The sequence below is a fragment of the Danio aesculapii genome, chromosome 7, assembly GCF_903798145.1.
Source record: "Danio aesculapii chromosome 7, fDanAes4.1, whole genome shotgun sequence".
NCBI classification, from domain to species: Eukaryota; Metazoa; Chordata; class Actinopteri; order Cypriniformes; family Danionidae; genus Danio; species Danio aesculapii.
Genome location: NC_079441.1, coordinates 18,845,472 through 18,867,402, shown reverse-complemented (window position 1 = coordinate 18,867,402; position 21,931 = coordinate 18,845,472). Strand labels below are relative to the sequence as shown.

Below are 21,931 nucleotides of genomic sequence, written 5' to 3'. Positions count from 1 at the left end.
ATTATAAAGCTTTATATGTACACTGATGATAAAACAGATCAGTGTATGTCACCTGTTTGTATTGAACGAGAGTTGTTTGTACACAAAAGCACGTTAACGTGGTAAAACTTCATTTAAACTGAACGTTTTTCTATTTTTTATGAAATACTAAAAATACATTTTATAAATTCAAGAACAGAAGGCACTTTTAAAATGTCCTGGAGTTTTCTCAAGTGTGTTGTTTAAGCTGCATCGATAAACTATTTATTGGATACTGGTTCATCTGGCCTGCCAAACTTATTTAGTCTGCATATGCTTGGAAAACCATAGATAAATTTCACTTTTGATTGTTAGAATCAATTGTATTAAGCTGGTTGCACACCGGAAGCACCATGCAGTGCCATACATTTCAGAATTCTAAACATAGGTTTCTATCAGGGTACACACACCGGCACCGCAAGTCGGCGGCTGTCCGCGGCGCCCAGCCACTGAACACTGAACACTGTTCATTTCTCTGCCTCGCCACAGAGCGCCATCTGATTAGTTTCATGTTAAATATCATGCGAATGTCCGCGTCTGGTGTGTGATACTTTTAACTGTCATGTGCGCGCCGTGTCGCGGCACCGAGCAGCGCTTCCGGTGTGCGACCTGCTTTACTTTCATTTAGCCTTCTGAACCATGGATTGTTATGGATTTTATTGATCAAAAAGATGCCTGTTTGATGCACTTTAAAACAAGTGTTCAATTAGTATGTTACTTTTATAGTATTTATTTTTACTTATTTTTATACATTTCAGTTTTAAGGTGCAGTATGTGTGTTTGACACCCAGTGGTTGAACTAGGTATTGCACACCTGGTTCAAAACAAACACAAGCGCAGGTTGCCAGATTGATGACACCAACAGCAATGTGCCTGACTTTTGAGCCTAAAGGCTGATTTAAGACTGATTTAAGCAGTGTTCTGAAAAAACGGCACCCGATAGAAGGAATATTTTCCATATTAAAAGGAGTTTTTGTTGTAACCAACACATGAAATTTATATATTAGAAACGGCTTCTATTTCTTGCAGCTAAACAACAGTGATGAAAACTGGCAATGATCACCTCAGGTACACCTCACCTGACTTATTCAGTGTTAAATGCTAATAATGTGGATTTGAATGCCATTTCATATGACATCTATTGCCATCTTACTGAAAGCAGCAGCAGATAGTTTACCTCAGATCTTGAAAATTAAATAAATCGTTAAAAATTTAACTTTAGAACTGTGACTCTGCAAACAAACACATATCAGTGATTCAGCATGTGCATTTAATCATGTTAAAGTGGTTTAATATGTATTAATTAGATTATAAACATTATATTTTTGTTGGAGTGCAGTAAGTGCACTATTCTGTGCTTCTGAATGGCTGTATTTAAATTTCTGTCATGTTTCGTCTGGTGCAAACACCCAAATTGCTTATCACTGCAAATCTCGTGATGTAGCGTGTTGTTAGGACACATGGTTACAATGTAACCTGCTCACCTATTGTTTACATTCATAATACTTATATTATATGCTAATTAATTATTGAGAGCCTTTCTGACTGAATGGATCAAATATGCTAAGGCAACCCGGGGTGCTGAAATATAATTGTGGCATTGGGCCAGTTAAAAGACCCAAAACAAAGACAGACGTTCCGGCACGTAACTCACATTTTCAATGCAGAATATCTGACTTCAGCTTTATTTTTCAGATAAACAAGAAAGTTCACTTAGCATGTTTCTTAAATATCTGCAAACATATTATGGTATTTTTATGCTTTAGAAGAGTCAAAAGCTTACATACAGCAGCTTTTTTTTATGTTTCTGTTTAAAATATTTTTTATTTCAGTTTTAGTACTTTAAATGTAGCTTATTTCATTTCAGCTAGTTGCCTAGATAACTATTTATATTTTGTTATTTTTAATTTACACACATTTTTATTGATTTATTTACGTTTTCTTCTGTTAAGATCTCAACAAAAATACAAATTTTATTTCATCTGAATTTAGAAAAATATGTTGTGTTGTCTGTACTCTATAGCATACTAATCATAACTTAAATACACTCTAAAATAACAAGTTTATTTCAAAGCCAGTCTGGAATCTGCTTTAACCAGCTGAGTGTATTTATTTACATGGTTGTTTGGTTGGTTCAAATTTGAAAGGCAGATTCGCATGCCATCTGTTGATCATGGCACTCATAAAATGTCAAAACAAAGTGCTTCTTGTGAGCAGCTCTGGATTAGCGCATCTGGTAGGTGCCTTAAATGTTAATGTTGAAGTCAATTTTTTGGAATGTTAAATTCTCCTGTTGCAGCGTAATATGGAGAGACAGCAGTAGGAAGGCCATTTAGAGGCTGATTCTGCTGGAAAGTGTAAACTCTGTGACGCTATTAAGATATCACTCTGCAAGTTTGAGCAGCCAATGGCATGACTTTGGGGTGGAGCCACCTATTTGGCCAGCCAATGGTATTGTACAAAAGAGGAGTGGTCCAAAAACCTGTTTGCACACAGTAATTGTTTTTGCAGTTCTGGGTGGTGGAGAAGGCGTTTCACTTTCACAGACAGAGAACTTCAGGGTAATGTTAGTAAAATGAGAAGTTCCATTTAAGCAGGGCTGTTAAAAATATACCATACTGTAGTTTTAGCATTGAAAGGGAATGAATATTTTTGCCGTCTGGCTACATATATTGTACACTACCTGACAAAACTCTTGTTGTCTATCCCAGTTGTAAGAGCATCAAATAATAACTTGACTTCTAATTGATCATTTGGAAAAGTGGCAGAAGGTAGATTTTACCATTGAATCATCTGTTGAACTGCATCCCAATCATCACAAATACTGCAGAAGACCTATTGGAATCCGCATAGACCTAAGATTCTCACAGAAATCAGTCAAGTTTGGTAAAGGAAAAATCATGGTTTGGGGTTACATTCAGTATGGGGCGTTCGAGAGATCTGCAGAATGAATGGCAACATCAACAGCCTGAGGTATCAAGACATTTGTGCTGCCCATTACATTACAAACCACAGGAGAAGGCAAATTCTTCAGCAGGAAAGCGCTCCTTCTCATACTTCAGCCTCCACATCAAAGTTCCTGAAAGCAAAGAAGGTCAAAGTGCTCCAGGATTGGCCATCCCAGTCACAAGACATGAACATTAAGATGAATTAGAAGGTATTAAATATGAATCCAAAGAATCTTGTTGAACTCTGGGAGTCCTGCAAGAACACTTTCTTTGCCATTCCAGATGACTTCATTAATAAGTTATTTGAGTCATTGCAGAGATGTATGGATGCAGTCCTTCAAGCTCATGGGAGTCAAACACAATATTAATTCTTTTTCCACTGCACCATGACTTTACATTCTATACTGTACATTATTTCTGTTAAGTGACAAGACTTTTGTCTTAGTAAAGTCAGACCTTACTGTCCTAATTAAATAATTAAAAATCAAGTCATGATTATATTTCATTTTGGTAAAATAAGCGTAATCTAGAGGCCTTTGCCTTTCATATAAGCCACTTCTGATACCAAATCATCAACTAGAAGTCAAGTTATTATTTGTTGTTCCTAAAACTTGCATATTTTGTCAGGTAGTGTACATTATTTTTTGCATTCTCTTTGTAACTGACAGTAAGTGGGCAAGTGAGATGCTAATTCCGCAGTTCTTTCAAAGATTGTAATTTTTTAGCATATTCAGAAATATATTTTCATCTCTTAATCAATTAATTGTGGTAACTGTTTGTGAAATGGACTATACCTGTATTATTTTGGTAATCTTGTATCTTCATATATATTTTTCATTTCTCTTTTTAACTTGTTATATTTCTAAATATTGCTAATTAGGCTTAATTTATATTTATTTCCATTGTAGTTTTATATTAGTTTTAGTTTGAATGTCCATGTAGTACTAATGTCCTTAAACCTGAACTAAATGTTTCTAAAAACGTTAAATATTGCCTTGGCAACTTCCTGATGACACTTATTATATCCTATTACACTTATTATACTTATTATAATATATCATGTATGTAATGATGTATAGTATTTCTGTTTTATTTCAGCTTTATTTCAATTAAAACATTTGATAGTTTTACATTTAGTTAATTATAATAACCCCTGGGCTACACTGGTCATCTAAAGCAAGTTGTAATGTTTGATAAATGATCTCAGTGGACAGCACTTTATAAGATTTACTTATGATTAACGTGGCAAAATCCACACATGATTCAACTTCCCTCTGTTTGTCTGCCTCTGTTTTTTTCTCGCTCTTTCTCTCTCTGTCTGTTTGTGTATATGTGGGTGTACGAATGCTCTATTTCACAATAATTCGTGAGGTCAGTGTATGCGAGGCTGGATTTGACATTTGGTACATAGTTTTTCTGCAGAGCACTTTGAAGGTGCAGATTAGTTGCCAAACTTGCAGTGAACTCTGCAAGATTTGTGTGCCACAGATTTAGTTTATAATTTTGTTCATCATAAAACACTGTTACAGATTTAATCCTTGCTCAGTATGTCACTGTTCAGAAATGAAAGCACATATTGTATACTTAGTTAGAAAAAAGCTGACATTAGTAACACTTTATGTTCATATTTCAGCGAAAATATGATTCTGGTTAGCACCCTTAATTACATTTTAATTTGAGAGGGCCCCCGTGGAATTTTGGCTAAATAATTTCACGTTTTCCGTCTTTGGTCCAAGAGAACAGATTAGCCCTGCCAGTGAGTTTATTGTTTCAATATTAGCTCTGTAACAGCATATGTGCGCAGGAAGCACTGAGAAGAATAAATGTAGTTGTATTTGTTTGCCGTTTTCTGTTTATTCTGTCAGAGGCCAAACTCCGTCCATTGTCCTGACTGTTTTTACTCATACAGAGTTGAAGCATTTCTGCGTTGACTGTCCTGATACCAATCTTTCTACCACAGTGTCTAAGGGAGGCATATTTTCTTGCCATGCTGCTTTTTCTGAAAATGTCATTACAGTTATCCAGAACCTTAGCCGTGCCAGGAATCACTCAGCCGAGGGAACATTTTTTTTTCTCCGCTACTCAGATATTTTTAAGAGAGTGAAAAAAAAAGAAAGAAGAAAAAACCATAAAGAAACACAAATGTGCTCGTGCTTTTACGCCGTTTTTTTAAACCTCCTGGAGGCAGAACTAGACTCTCATTCGCTTTCTCTCCGTCTGCCTCTCGCTTTCAGTCACTGAAATAGCCCCAGACTTCAGATCCTGGTGTGTGTAGAGGCTGATTGGGTTTGTTGAGGCTGTACACGCTGAACCCTCGCCTGGCTAAAAATATGCCCCGCTTGGGGCCCGTTTGAACCCTCTGGTCCCTGATTGAGACAACTGCGGTGACCCCAGCTTAAACTGAGCCAGGGAGAGAGATGAAAACAGCATGCCAGACTAAACAAAAAATGAGAGAAAGAGAGAGATATAAAAGAAAAGAGAAACTGAAGGACAGGCTTTGTTGATCTGTTTAACGCACTCCATAATAGGACATTTTTTGGACCCGGTCTGACCTCTCTGAAAGACAGAGGAAGAAGTGAGAGGGAGGAGAGAGACAAAATGGAGTGTGAGCACCGCTTTGCTTTGGTAGAAATCCTAGCGGACTCTGTTACATCTCTCTCAATCATTCTTAAAGTTGTCAGACATAAAGACCTTGGCGAGCGTGTCTTGTTTTCTTTTTTAAGTCATTGCCACTTAAACTCTTAGCGTTTTACATGTCATGAACTTTACGGAGCAAAAGGTTTTAGACACATTATGTCAACACTGATTTCTTTGGCAAAAACTGCAAACATCTTATTTTTACTTTGAAAGTTCAGTGCATCACTGCTCTCGCAGTCAGTGGATGTCCTGACTTTGAGCACTTTTCTGGATTTTTGTAAGAGCGAGACTCAAAACGGCAAGATTTTATGAATTCTTTGCTCGAGAAGGCCTTCTTCCAGCCTCCGGCCTACAGTTATGGGTGTTTTTGTTTTTTTAATGTTGAGGACTGATACTTTGCCACTCATTGACCACTCCCAACCCCCCCAGTGTCTACAGTCTGCCCCCTTTCTGCCTCCACAGAAGCTCCGTCCTGCCTGAAGACCAAGGAGCATGACGTGCTGCAGCGCCAGAGGGTAGTGGACCTGTGGAAGGACGGCAAGTCGGAAGGAACAATCGGGCAGGAGCTTCGCATGCCCAAATCCACCGTGCACAGCATCATCGTAAAGTATCGCCTCAGCAACACTGTGGAGAACCTGCCACGCAACGGACGCCCCAAAAAACCCTGATCTGAACGAGCGATGAAGAAAAGGGCTGTAGAATGTGTGGGTGGCCGATAAATTGGATGGGAGGGAACACAAAGGTGGGAATGTCTAAAAATATTGCAAGCTAGGAAGAGCTACTGGACTTCTTGAGAAGAGGTGAAATGGTTAATGATTAAAAAAAAAAGAAGTAGGGAAAAAGGGAGCTGAAACAAGAGACGCTTGGATGACAAAAACACAGACCTCTTCTTCCACTTCTGCTCTTTCCAGCGATTTTTCCCTTCTTTCTTTCTATCTTTCTCCCTTGCACTCTCACTCTGTCTCCCCTTGCCCCCTCCATTCCCTTCTCTTTCATCTGTCGGTCCGAGAGAAGTCCCAGCAGATTAATTTTTCATTTGGCCAAAGGAGCGCGAGTGCTCGTTTAAGTGCCCGAATCCTTCCCTCCCTAATTCCATCACAAATCACTATTTCTCTGCATCCCTTTATACAGTATCTCCTTTATCATTTATCCTTCTCTCTTTCACACGCACATGCACCCAATGTCAGAAGTGAAGGATTCCAAAGACAGATGTTTTTCCAAAATACCACAAGTTTGTTTTCTGTCATTAAAACGCCTGACCCAATCAAAACTGTTTTGGAGCTGAGGCACAGTGGAGTGGAACTATCTTTTTCCTGGAAACTGCGGACCTCTCGAAAAATCCTGCAGCCATGGACTCTCTGCATGTCGAAAAACAGGACTGTGAAATGTTACAGTGGCATGAAACTGCTCCGCTTATATACTGTATGAAGACATATATATCTGCAACCTGACCAGAGTGGGGATGCAGAAAGAAATATCTCTGTGCCCGACCTAGGATCAGTTTTAAGGTTAATCACGTCTGACTCAGTCTCAGTCAGAAGACCTCCATGCTGAGTGTGCATACGACTCAACCTGTCTGACCAAATTCCTGCGCTGTCTAAGAGCCAGATTCAATCCCCGGTGGGACGTTTATACAGTACACCACTGTTGTATGAGAACTCCCTGAATTCTGCAAAAATGCACAAACACACCCACGTGTGCACACACACTCACACTGGAGAGCTACTTATGCAGCTCTTTATTTTCCACCACGTGGTGGTGTGTTTTATTGTAGTGGCTGAGTGTGTGTGCGTGGTCTTGCATTATCAGTGGACTGAAGTGAATTGTGTGTTTGCTCATGTTTGGATGGGTTGATACTGTACAAGTGAAGATTCAGGGTTGCTTGCTTGTGTGTGTGTGTGTGTGTGTGTGTGTGTGTGTGTGTGTGTGTGTGTGTGTGCGTGTGAGAGAGTGATTAATTGTATGAGTGTTCTGGTTGTTTGGATAGGCTGGGTCATTGAGGCCAGCTGCCATATCTGCTTGTTTTTCTGGTTTACTGAGAGGTAGAGGGACTGGTTGAGGCAGGCTGGTGTGCACCAGCAACACTTGGTGCCCGCAGATAATGTTTGGTTAGAGAAAGTGGTATGCAGAAGACTGATCTTTAAAAGAGAGACAACATGAGAAAGACAGCATCTGAGTAAGCAGTTATTATGGCTGGCTAACAGTTATTTTGATAATTAATCTGTTAGCTCTCCAACACCTTGCCTAGGGTTCTCATCAAATCATGAGCAATATAGATTACATTTAATCTTAATGTGTATTCATGAAAATCAGCCTTTTCTTTTGGTGATTTGGTGCTCAAGAACATTTATTATTATCTATGTTGAAAAGCAGATTTTAGCTTAAAATATTTGTGAACAAAGTTCGGTTGACCATGAATAATTTTAAACAATCTTTAGTAACATTATAAAAGTCTGAAGTGTCACATTTAATAGTAATAATATTAAGAATAATTCCTTACATTTTTATATAGCGCTTTTCTGGACACTCAAAGCGCTTTACACATTTTTTTTTTGGGGGGGGGGGGGGGGGGGGGGATCTCCTCATCCACCACTAGTGTGCAGCATCCATCTGGATGACACGACGACCACCATATTGCATCACACACCAGCTGATTGGTGTAAAGGAGACAGAGTGATGAAGCCAATTATGATATGGGAATGGGTAAGAGGCCATGATGGACAGAGGCCAGTGGGCAGATTTGGCCAGGATGCTGCGGTTACACCCCTACTCTTTTTCGAAGGGCATCCTGGGATTTTTAATGACCACAGAAAGTCAGGACTTCAGTTTAACGTCTCATCTAAAAGACGGTGCTCACTGAGCAGTATGGAGTCCCCATCAATATACTGGGGCATTAGGACCCACACAGACTTTAGGTTGAGCGCCCCCTGGTCTCACTTACACCACTTCCAGCAGCAACCTAGCTTTCCCATGTGGTCTCGCATCCAGGTACTGACCAGGTGCAGCCCTGTTTAGCTTCAGTGGGCGACTATGTGAGAGTTGCAGAGAGCTAGCTGACATTTGATCAGTTCACAGCATCCTTTTGAAATAAAAGTATTTTTAGCCCAAATTTTAGATTTAGGTCATCTTGAAGCATGCAGCTATAATTTTAGTTAGATCTTATATACTGTATAATCTCCATTTAACATCCAACAACAAATTATGAATCAAAGATAATCACTGACCTTCAGCCCTCTGTGTATTTCTGAGTAAAATGAATAGTAATACAAGACTTAATTAATGGATAATACATTTTAATTATTTCCATTATTCATTCATTATTATTGATTTGAACAATTGTTGCAGCAGCCGTAGACGTAAGAGACAGACAGCCTGCTAGAAAAAAGAAAGAGTCAACCTGAGAACGTGAAGCAGCAAGGAAAGCCGGTCTGAAAGAAACACACAGTCTAAGAGAGACGTTTCGGAAGAGAAAGACAGTAGTTGTCTGAGAGAGGCGGAATTAAAGAAGCAGCCTGTTAAGAGAGTGAGACAGTCTGAAAGAGAGACAGTCTGAGCCAGATAGTTCCAAGGTTGTTGATTGTAGAAGCAGAGAGTCAAGTCACTCCGAGATCTGAATCTGAGTAATGAATTATTTTCCTTGGCTCGCGCAGCAGGAGTATGCAGTACAACGTTCAGAGATATGAAAGTCACCCGGCGGGTTTCTAGCTCAGCATTTCCCCCTTTGTAAAGGAGCCCCAGCGCATTCCAAGCTTTTTCCAGACGCGTTCCCATCTGAAGGCCATGCATTCTTCTTCTCTTATTGCATGTTTACGAAACGGTGCCAGTCTTAATCAGATAATTGAACTCAAGCGTTAGCATTAGCCTGTTCCAGTGCACGCTTTTTAGTTTTTTTTTCCTTGCACACTATTGAGCCAAAACCTGCAGCACAACAAAACGACTCTGGTGTTATTGTCCTTGGAAAAACTTTGGTTGTGTAATTTTGAGGAACGCCAGCCAAGAGGGATTGTTGCTTTGAAGATCATGCAACTGCTCCTCGTTGCCCTGCATGTTTAGGCCTGAGACAAAACAGGTACGCCGAGTGCGCAATCATGGTAGCTGTCAGTCAACTTGTGTTTAGCTTATTGTGCAAGCAGCAAATGACAAATGTCTGGAAATAGAGATGCGGCCTCTGAAAGACAAGAAGAGTATTAGTAGCACAGTTGTAGTGTTGATATTGCAGCTGGAGCTTTTTAAATGAATGTAGCTTGAAATTTCGAATGGGAGTAATTGTTTAAACCAAAGGTATTAAATACTGTAACGTTAGAATAGAATAGAATAGAATAGAATAGAATAGAATAGAATAGAATAGAATAGAATAGAATAGAATAGAAAACGCACTTATTTAAAAAAAAGAGAGTAAATCCATTGTAACTTGAAACGATTAAAGCTGCGGTCACACTGCACATTTTGCCCTATCAACTTAATTCATGCACATGCGAATGTGGCAGACCAACCCAGACTCATTATTGATTCGTACAGCGGTTCATTCAAGATTCATACTAGGGCTGTGCGATTTGGGGAAAATATCTTTTTTTTTTTTTCTCTTTTTTTTACATATTACGATTTAATTTATGATTAAATTCAAACTTAAAGCTGATTTTACTGTAATTCAAGCTCAAAAATCTAAGCTGTGGCAACAATTCTGCGACAGCTCTTAAAATATACCTGTTTTTGTTCAAATGCTGTTTTTCTTTTATATGAATTCATCTATCAATGCTTCTGAAGCAACAGACGCCATCATCCCATTCGTCTGCGCTTTCCTGTTTATCTTTTTTTTGTTCATTTTAGTTCAGTTGAACAATTCTGATTGGGCAGAACTAAAGTGTGCTCACTCAATTGGCTAGTTATAAAGCCACGGTCAGATCACACGATTTTGGCACGATTTCCTTGATGAAGGGGGTGTCGTGGGGAGTTGTAAATTAAAAAAATGTACATTGTGACACAAGATTCAATTGTTTCTTCTCGTGTATTGTGGTATAGTTCACGACAACCGATACCATGCCTGTGACAGCATCACAGAAAGTCACCATAGCATGTTTCATTTTCTGAAGCACAGCAGACTGGTTTTGATGCACTTCGCCTCAGATGTTATTCCTCATTCTTGTTCATTCATTCATTTTCTTTTCGGTTTAGTCCCTATATTATCTGCCAACTTATCCAGCATATGTTTTACGCAACGGATGTCCTTCCAGCTGCAACCCATCACTGGGAAACACCCATACACACTCATTCACACACATACACTACGGACAGTTTAGCTTATCCAATTCAACTAAACCACATGTCTTTGGACTTGGGGAAACCGGAGCACCCGGAGGAAACCCCCGCGAACATGCAAACTCCACACAGAAATGCCAACCGACCCAGCCAAGGCTCAAACTAGCGACCTTCTTGCTGTGAGACGATTGTGCTACCCACTGCGTCACTGTGCTGCCCTGTTCTTGTTTACATATATATATATATATATATATTATATTGCAGGTTCTTGCGATTATTTAATCGCAACGTTTCAAATTGCGATTGCGATTCGATTTCGGTTAAACACACAGCCCTACTGTATACATTTCTGGACAGCACGAAATACATCACAGGAGGCAGTTTTTGTTTTCGCGAATCCACCAGAGGCTGCTGTGTACGCTTTTTCAGATCTCAAATTTCTCTTGCAAGTGCTATTCACACCTTCTGTTCTCACGTAAATCTACCAGAGGCTGCTGTCGACTGACTGACTGACTGAATGACATCCCCACCCACCACATTCTCTAAACACAACCGATAGCATTTTCAAAAGCACCGATTGACCTGATCACCCCTTTCCCTAAACCCAACCGACAGTGTTTTCAAAAGCAATACAATAAAAGAAAAGCCCTCACGGCAGCCTGATTTTTACCACGTTTTTAGATCTTACCACATTCTCACCTTGTTATTTACTTGTTTATTTTATTTTTTGCTTTTTGTTTTACCTGCTTTCTAAAACCGTTCTTCGCCAGACTCGAACCCTGACGTCGCGGTCAACTTCTCTCTTTGTGTCTCAAGTCCGCCGACATACGTGGCAAGCTATTGGGCAAATCGATAATAGCGGAAAAGCCGTCCACACGGAGGTAAGCAGTCAGCTGGTAGGGCAAAAAGAAACAGAAGCCGTCAGCGGCATCACACTGCACCGTATCGTTCGTTTTAAAGATGAAATGCTGCCATACACACCTCTGGCAACATAATTCGCGCTCTCCAGAAATGTATATGGGGGTACATTTTCACAGTGAGCCTATGTTTGGACCAGTGACTTTCTTGCTGTGAGGTGCTAACCACTGAGCCACCGTGTCGCCCTGTTGACAACTTAAAATTAAGAAAATGAACTGTATGCATAATTTTAAGGCAGTAGGTTTTCTTACTCATTATTTAAAGTAAATTCAACCAAACACTTTAAAAGCAACAGGTTTACTCAAAGTCAACTAATCTCTTTTTACAGTTTGGCCAACTTTATTGACATCACGCCAATTTCACATTTGCACTTATTTTTATTGAAATGACTGAGTTTTGCCTCTGAAATTTCACCAAGTATTGCTAAATGCGACTTCACTCTTCATTCATAGGTCAATTGTGTTACAGTACATCAGCATAGGTCAATTGTAGTCATGTTTACTGTCACTAGAATAACTGTTATGTACTGTAGGATGTCGCCGGAAGGAAAGTTAGACATTGTTTGTATTTATACACCCCTCAAAGAACAGCAGTGATCAAGCTTGTCTGAGTCATACTGTGAGTTTGCAGAACAACGTCTACAAGCATAGTAAGCTAAAGAATATCAGACACTATACACTCACTATGTGCTTGTGTTTAGTGAACTAAAATGCTGAGTACTGTTGTCCTCACTTATAAGTCTTTATAGAAGATGAGGTTTTGTATTATTATTATTATTATTGTATGGTATATAGTATACTCTGACTGTATGCAAGTTTACCCATTAAAGGAGATCCACAATGGAGTACAACGTAGTTTTATTTTTGTCTGACTGTGGCTTGACTTGGTGTAAAATACATGAACCTTATAATATTTTAATTTCTATCAACTGATGCTAATATATTTTATTTGTGCATGTTTGTTTGTTTGGAGACATCTTAAAACATTATTATATAAAACACAGTTCACAGTAAATATAGAAAAACTACAGTTAATTTGCTCACCTTCAGGCCATACATTAGAAGATGTAAGTGACTTTTTGTCTTCAGTAGAATATTAAAGATTTTTAGCTGAATCTGTGGTCCTTGGTGATTCATTTATTGTAGTGGTTTTCAATTCCCCTATGCACTGCACATTTTGTATGTCTTTTTTATTTTCCACATAAGGTTCAGTTCATGGATCACTCAGTTAATTAACTGATGATCTGAATCAGGTGTGTTAAGTAAGGAAGACATACGAAATTTGCAGGGGGTGGCAAGTCAATGCAAGTTAATAGTCAGATTTTGAGATTAAACAAACTTACTACCTGACGAAAATCGCCTATCCAAGTTTTAGGAACCACAAATAATAACTTGACTTCTAGTTGATCATTTGGTATCAGAAGTGGCTTATGTAAAAAGGCAAAGGCCTGTAGATTACGCTTATTTTACTAAAATAAAATATGATCATGACAGTAAGGTCTGACTTTGCTTAGACAAAAGTCTTGTAACTTGTACAGAAAAAAATGTACAGTATAGAATATAAAGTCATGGTGCAGAGGAATTGATATTGTGTATGACTCCCCATGAGCTTGGAGGACTGCATCCATACATCTCTGCAATGACTCAAATAACTTATTAATAAAGTCGTCTGGAATGGCAAAGAAAGTGTTCCTGCAGGACTCCCAGAGTTCATCAAGATTCTTTGAATTCATCTTCAATGCCTCCACCTTCATCTTACCCCAGACATGCTCAATAATGCTTATGTCTGGTGACTGGGATGGCCAAACCTGTATCACCTTGACCTTCTTTGCTTTGAGGAACTTTGATGTAGAGGCTGAAGTATGAGAAGGTAATAAAAGTTCAAGTTACTACAATTGAGTTCAAAATTGCAAGTCAAAAAAATAATATAATAAAAAGAAACACAAATAGACAGTAGCTGCATTTCCATTAGGGTTCAAACTGAAATTGCACCTATAGAAAATACTAATGAAATGTAAAAAGGTTTTAAGCTCTAATGAAGCCTTTTTTTTTGTTGTTGTTTTTTTGCAGTGTTAAGTTTTTACAGGTCACTTGCTGTTATTAAAAGTCACATGTTTATTTTTTGAAGATGCTGCTGTATGTTTGCACAGAAGATGAGACTAAACAGAGATGGCTCTGTGCTTATTAGTAGAAACTGGCTCTTTTTGGCATGAGGCAGCAGGCGCTACTGCATTGCACAGCTTAAAAAAAGGTTGATCTGTTTATCCAGACATTCTGAATTCACACTACCTCTGTAAAAACTGCACACTATAGCTTCCCAGAAACACCTCATACAGGGCCACACACGTACAAAGGACTTTCTTTGCCATTAAAGCTTGGATAACAAGTCTCTACAGTACATCTTCTTTGCTTAAAAGTTATAGGTCAGGTGGTGTCAGTAATATACATGAACCTACAAACAGCCTTCTCCATTATTTTTGGATTAACTATGAAAGGAAAAAATGCTTAGTTGGAATCAGTCGTTTTGTACTAGTTTATTTTAATTGACGTATGGAAAATACCATCAATTTTCACAGCAGTGTCTACTTGTGATTCAGTTTACAAAAATCTTAATTCCTGGTGTAAACAGCATTTTAGTCTTAATTATAGTGCTGGAATACATTCGTTTATTTACTGCGTTCAAAATAAAAGATGTTTTCTAGCGTCAGATTGAATATTAGAAAAACAGTGGGTTTTCTTAAGTAAAACCTGCATCACTGCAGTCTTAACATACAGAATTTACTTTCTTTCTGATGCCCTGAATATTCAATATGCTGATATTTTCCGCTTGTTTTGGTCAATAGTCTATGCTGATACCTGTTTATTTGAAAGGTGTTCATTTAAAGATGTAACGTTTGTGATTTGTTTTCTCATCAGGCTACAGTTGTGATCATTAAATCAAGTCAGCCATGATCTTATCATTAACACCCCTTACACACAGCTGATTTATTGCAGGCACATAATCAACAAGCCATCTTATTGGCAAAGCCTATCGACATTATTATCCATTCCAGGCTGATGGTTATGATTAAGCTTTAATGATCGTAGACCTCTTCCAAAGAAGTTCTAAAAATACTGTGCATCCCTAGATAGCAGCATTCGTAGTGATGATGACTATTTACTGAATGTAAAAATCAGGAACAATCAAAATCATAACAAAAACGCAAACTTGTGGATGAATCATGATTTCTGTGTGAAAACATTGACACATGGGTTTTCCTGGGAAAACAATATGTGCATATTTATGGTTAGTGAAAGAAAGCCAGTGAGAAGGAAGAGGAAGTGAGAGAGAAATGGAAAATGTGATGCAATAAGGAATAAAAGGTCATCTTTAACTTTGAACTGTTTTGATTTCAACCAAATATTCTAATTGTAATTAGTATAGATCAGTGGTTCTCAACTGGTTTGGCCATGGGACCCACATTTTTACATGGTCATCAAACCGTGACCCAAATTTTTAGGAACTGTAATATAATTTTAGGAATTATAATTAATTTGTAATTATTTGTTAACATACATGAGTAGTGACAGATAAATCACAAGAAAATCTCAGAGACTTACAAATAAACAATATTTTATTGCCATCATTTCACAAAATGTATGCACTTTTGAGATTCCCTCAGCTCTTGGAGTCGTCTTTGAAAATAGTCCACAGGTTTGTCCTTGCAACCAGGATGTTTGGTCTCTAAATGTCGTTTTAATTTAGAAGGTTTCATGCTCTCTTGTGAGAGCACCTCACCACATATGACACACTGAGGTTAAGCCTTTTTTGTCGTCAATAAATTTAAAACCATACTTTACATATTCGGGGTCTTGCTTGCGCTTCGACATATTTGTTGCTATAATTCAATTAAGTTTCACATGTCAAATGATACGATTGTCGCGCGCATATTTCAAAATAAAAGTCCGGTATTAGCCAAATAAGTTAAAAATTAAACTTTTGTTGTTTTTTTAGACCACACACTTCGCGACCCACTGAAAATGTTCCCATTCATTAACTACCAGTACTTCTCCTGCATGTACAATTGACAATAATTACCCCCCCTGAATATATTTTCTGTTTAATTGAGAGATTCCTTCAACACATTTCTAATCATAATAGTTTTAATAATAATTTCTAATAAGTGAATCCTTTTATCTTTGCCATGTGGGGCCAGCAACCATTTCAAAGGATGACAAGCTGAAAAAACATTGCTGCAACTCTGATACAAGTTTAATATATGGAGAAAAGTCAAAAGCACTGCAGTGTTTGGGTATTCAGTGTTTGTCTGAGGTAATTAGTCTACTGAAATATGTATATTCAGACAAAGTCATTCATTCATTCATTCATTCATTTTCCTTCGGTTTAGTCATCAGAGGTCACCACAGCGGAATGAACTGCCAACTTTTCCAGCATATGTTTTACACAGTGGATGCCCTTCCAGCTGCAACCCAGTACTGGGAAACACCCATACACTCTCACATTCACACACTACGGGCAATTTAGTTTATTCAATTCACCTATAGCGCATGTCTTAAGACTGTGGGGGAAACCGGAGCACCCGGAGGAAACCCACGCAAACATGGTGAAAACATGCAAACTCCACACAGAAATGCCAATTGACGGCGATTCTTGCTGTGAGGCGACAGTGCTAACCACTGACCCACCGCGCCGTCCTTCGCACAGAGTGTGAAGCTGATTATCAGTTCTTGTCATGTGACTTGCAGTGCACTCATGGCAATCTGAAAAGTTTAGATGTTTTAAACTGGGAGCAATTGCATTTCGCCGTGTGCGCGTTGTTTCCAATATGCGTGCGCAAACCGTGCACCTCCATTGGAAATAACGGAAAAGATGCGATATGTGAACGGCACCTAAGGCCACAGTTATTTGTGATCTTCAGCAGTTGATCTTTTTCTTGCTCAGAGATGCTAGATTCAACTGATTAGTTGACAAATGAGATGCGGATCCATTCCTTGGCAGTCTGTGGGTCCTTCACAAAGACACTTTCCAAAGATGTCTGTTTCTTACTGTTTTTGCAAGCTTGTGGGTTAAATTTTGCTCAGGTGACCGAGAGAATATGTTTTTTCAAAAAAAAGATTTTTAAAAATAAAAGATTATTCAGACTCCGATTTTAAATAAAACGGACATAATTAAAGGTGCTGTATGTAAGTTTTTGACTTTTCTAAAGCATAAAAATACCATAAAATGTTTGCAGATATTTAAGAAACATGCTAAGTGAACATTATTGTTTATCTGAAAAACAATGCTGAAGTCAGATATTCTACTTTGAAAATGCATTACTTGCCAGAACGTCTGTCTTTGTTTTGGTTCTTTTAATCCGCCCAATGCCAGTTTAGCCAATTATATTTCAACACCCTGGATTGCCTTGGTGGAAAACCACGTATTTCATTTATTCATTCAGAAAGGCTCTGAAAGCATGTGTCGTGACTGAAATGCAACCTCCGGTGGACAGTAGAAGACTTCGAAATGAGACGCAGATTCAGAGTTCCATATAAGGTTATTAATTAGCAAATAATATAAATATTTTGAAAGTAAACATTAGGTGAGCAGGTTACATTGCAAGCCGGTGTCCTAACAACATACTACATGAGGAGATTTGCAGTGATGAGCAATTGAGCTGTATGCACCAGACGAAACACGACAGAAATATAAATACAGCCATTCAGAAGCGTAAAAGATATGCACTCACTCACGAAATGGTAAAGTTTATGATCTAATTAATACATATTAAACCTCTTCAGCTTTATTACATGTACATGCTTAATCATTATATGTTAGTTTTGAGTTTTGAAGTTCAATTTCAAACTGTTTATTATTATCTGAGGTGATCCATCCGCTACTGCTTTCAGTAGTATTGCAATAAATATCATATAAAATGGCATTCAAACTCACATTGTCAGCATTTAACACTGAATAAAGCACCTGAGGTGTACCTGAGGTGATCATTGTCAGTTTTCTGTTGTTCAGCTGCAGGAAATAGAAGCATTTCTAATATATCAATTCAAGGTGTTTGTTAGAGCAAAAACTCCTTTTAATATGGAAAATATTCCTTTATCGTGTGTCGTTGCTTTAATTTAGAACGCGACTTAAATCAGCCTTTAGGCTCGATAGTCAGACTCGCTCCTCAATTTGTTTTGATCCAGGAATGTAGTACCTAGTTCAACCACTGTGTGTCAAAATTACATACTGCAGCTTTAATGATTTCCTTTGTGGCCCGGTACCAATTGATCCACGGGCAGGTACTGGTCCATAGCCTGGTTGTTGAGGACCACTGCTGTATACAATCGAAAAATAAATGGCTTAGGGGGGCTAATAATATTGACCTCAAAATGTTTTTTTAAAATTTATAACTGCTTTTATTCTAGCTGAAATAAAACAAAGACTGTCTTCAGAAGAAAAAATATTATCGGAAATACTGTGAAAATTTCCTTGCTTTGTTAAACATCATCTGGGAAATATTTTAAAAAGATAAAAAAATGAACAGAAGGGCTAATAGCTTTGACTTCAACTGTATGTGTTTGCATTTTTCCCTACAGTGTTGAACGGGCCGCCCATGTCAATGAAGAAAGAGAGGGAGGCCGAGCTCCTGATGGCACGGAGGGAACAGCGCAGCGGGGAGGTGATCTGCATCGATGACTGAATTCAGCAACTCACACACACAAACACACACACACACACGCACACGCTGACTCAGTCAAAGGACATCTGCATGCAAACATAAACAACTATTCCTGAACACACACACACACACACACACACACATGCACCTGCAGTTTGACGAATGAACAGACTACCCTCAGTATCACAGCAGCACTTTCACAAACAGCTACGCAGAGCTTCAGCTCGCCCTTTGGTTATTTCCTCCCGAACACTTATGTGCACATACACACACATGCACACATACAAAAGATTTGATTTCCTTTCCTCTCATAACTATCAGCCTCACATTTCAGAAGAATCCACACGCTCATGTTCATCTGAAGTCCCGTGCCCTCGCTAATGCCCCACGACACAGACATGAAGCTGCATGTATGTGGAAGAGCTTCCGCAGTGATTTGTTTTCCAACAGCATGCATCTCGCAGTCCACGGTTCAGTCAAGAGAAAGCCCCTGTGCCCGCTCTTGCATAGTGCAATCTTTCAAGAAAACCCTCATTGTAAGCTAGCGGGACTGTTTCAGAGCTGCCATGTCCCATAAACAAGCTTCAAGCAGTCTTCTTAAAGGGAGTGTTCAGCCTAAAAGATTCCTGTCATCATTTAGCCATCCTCAAGTTCTTCCAAATCTTCCTTTGTTCTGTTGAGAATTGAAGAACGCTAGCAACTACTAAACTATCAACATATAGCATTGGTTTTCATTGTATTTTCCTCCTACTGTGAAAATTAATAGCTTTAGCATTCTTCAAAATGTGTTTAACGGAAGAAATAACTCTAATTTATTACATTTTTGTCTAATGTATAATGAATGTATCTATACAATGAATATAATGGGCATTGTTGCATCCCATTGACGTTCATTTAATGATTATAAAACACAATGAATATCTTTTGTGCGGAAGTCAACCATGTGTGGAATGACATTGAGTGAATGATGGCTGAAATTTCATTTCAGGGTGAACTGCCCCTTTAAGAATATGGGCTAACAGCATGGTGGTGATTTAGTTTGGGAGGATATATATGTATTTTAATGTAAAAATATGGAGGGGGATGGGGGGGGGTGTATTAAACATTACCCTGGCCAACTTTGAGAAAAAAAAAACGAGGTAAAATTTATGACCTACCACGACAGTAAAGAAGTAATGTATTATGTTCAATTCAATCAGTATTGGCTGCAGTATTGTCTCGCGATAAAAAAACAGTATGTAATGAAGTTTATTTAGCCTTATATTGGGACATCGAGCATTGAAATGTAAAGTTACATGCCTTTATTAAAGTATTGACCCTTAATCTAGTGTTACGGTGAGGTGAAGAGGGTTCAAAAGCATCTTTGTACCTCCCCAAGTGTTACCGAAGCACGTTCGGCAGTTCTACACTTCATTCTCTCTCATCACTTCAACTTCACCTTTCTCATTCAAACCAATCGCTCACATCTCACTCCTATCCTTTATTCACATTTCTACTTGTTTTTACGAGCTCTTTGATATCGTTTGCGTATTTAAACTCGGTTTCATTGTGTTCTCCTGTTTTTAATCCTTGTTATTACAACTAAGATTATTGTTGTTGCTCTTGATGTTGTCCTTGATGTTACATTTGCGAAGCTTCTACCAAATGAAAATAATAATAATAATAATAAAAAAACAGTCGAAACATTGACGCATTGTATGTTTGGTCCATCACATTTCTCTATATCGGACCTCTTGTAAAAGAATATTCCACAAAGGGGTCGAAAGGACTTGCGAATAATCGATATCACCGCTATCCTACGGACATCGCTTGTATCTACAGTAGATTCGGGGCTTGCAAAACAAATAACCTGTATGCAGTGGATCACATGTAACCATGATATTGAAAACATATGAATGCATATATTCAAATCTGCAATTGAAATTCCTTCTGCAATGTTTTTTGGCTCCTACAAAAGTAAAGCCTTGTAATGTTACCGCCTTAAATGGTAATACAGCTGTAAAGGGTTAATGAACAGATGTGAACTCTGTATATGGCTGCAGTTGTACTATACCTAGCTAGGCCTCAACTCAAGACAGATCACGAGTTGAAATGTTAATTTATTTGCCCCGTTCCCCAGTATAGTTCTGAAATATTGTTCATTTCAGTGCTTGGTTTTATTTGGGAGAGTTGCGTCAATTCAAGCACTTACTGTTCATTTTTTCATTTCTGCCTTTTAATGTTTTTTTTGTTGTCAGTATTTTCTGCATTTTCTTTGTTTCCTGCTAAGAGTCACTGTGTACGTTGTGTGATCCCAGACAGTCGGTGACATTGTTGTGATCAACATTTGGCACACCGAACGGAACATGTTAATAATGCATCTTTCTCTCTTTTGTTTTGTTTTGTTTGTAATAAAATAAAATAAAAAACAAATAAATGATTTCTGTTTTCCTGTGCTTGTTATATAGTAAAAGAAACTGCAACTGTCACAGACGAAAGTCGAAATGTGTAGCGCAAAGAGGGTGGGGGGTGGTTTGGTGCCACGGACGAAAGTAAAAATGGGGGCTTAGATGTCTATATGACGCCCCTGGATGTCTATACAATATATTTGGCAATCAAAACCTTCCCATGCTGCAATATTTACTTGTTTATTTGTTTGTTTGTAACAAGACAACCTAAAAGTGAATGATCCTATCCTAGAAAGGTCAATATCGTTTACGTCCTAAAAATGTAAAAAACATAAAACAGAACTACTGAGGACATTCAAAGAACCAGGAACTAAAATGTTCTGAGAACCAACATTGGACGCTTTTCACATTTCCAGGTTACTCAGTAGCAGAAGTTGTCATAGTTGGGTAACCTTAAAAATAAACTAACCTTTTTGCGTTGAAGGCAACCTTTTTTGAATAATTTACTAATGGCCATTAGCATTTTGCACACTGCTTATGCACCCTGCACGCCTCGGGTTTTAACCGCCTGCTGCAACTCTCGTTTTTGCCGTTGCGCACTGTACGCTAGCAGTTTAAAAAACTTAACTCTGAGTGGAAAAAGCATGTTACGTCAGTTGCGTCTCTTTCATTCTCCAATCAAATGAAAGCAGAGGGGGAGTTTCCGTTGAGATGACAGCAGTGTTTGTGTTGTCAAGACGACTACGGTGACTTTTGAAGATGGTGGGGAGACTAGTGGTTGCTGTTTTGAGTTATCCGGAGCTGTATGACTACACAAATCTTGAACACAATATTATAAAATGTTAAAATTTATATTAATTATTAACAGCAACACTCGCGCACAATACTCCGCTGATTCAGTCGTTGTCTAGCAACATAAAAAGCACACAGCACTTCTTTTTTCTTGTCAACGAAAAAGGCAGTAAGGTGCGGCTCGCGGTTTTAGAACGGAAAAGCGAGTTCTGTGTGATCCACCCCTAACAGCTGAACACGCACAGTTGCGGGGGGGGGGGGGGAATATCTGAATAGTTTCATTTAAAATAGCATGCGAATGTGCGCGTCGTGTGTGC

The 21,931-nt window shown here is 38.5% G+C and overlaps 1 protein-coding gene across 3 annotated transcripts in view; it reads left to right on the top strand.

Annotated features, from left to right (window-relative positions):
* The window catches only part of chd3 (chromodomain helicase DNA binding protein 3), a 114,534-nt gene extending 93,680 nt beyond the window's left edge, over positions 1-20,854 (top strand). For 2 of the 3 annotated variants that reach the window (XM_056461216.1, XM_056461215.1), the window contains exon 40: positions 18,353-20,854. In XM_056461216.1, the coding sequence (XP_056317191.1) occupies positions 18,353-18,456 (104 nt within the window). In that variant the 3' untranslated portion in view covers positions 18,457-20,854. Of the gene's footprint in view, positions 1-6,065; positions 7,976-18,352 lie in introns of those variants that run through there. The other variant, XM_056461217.1, reaches the window with a different exon arrangement.
* The last annotated feature ends 1,077 nt before the right edge of the window (positions 20,855-21,931 follow it).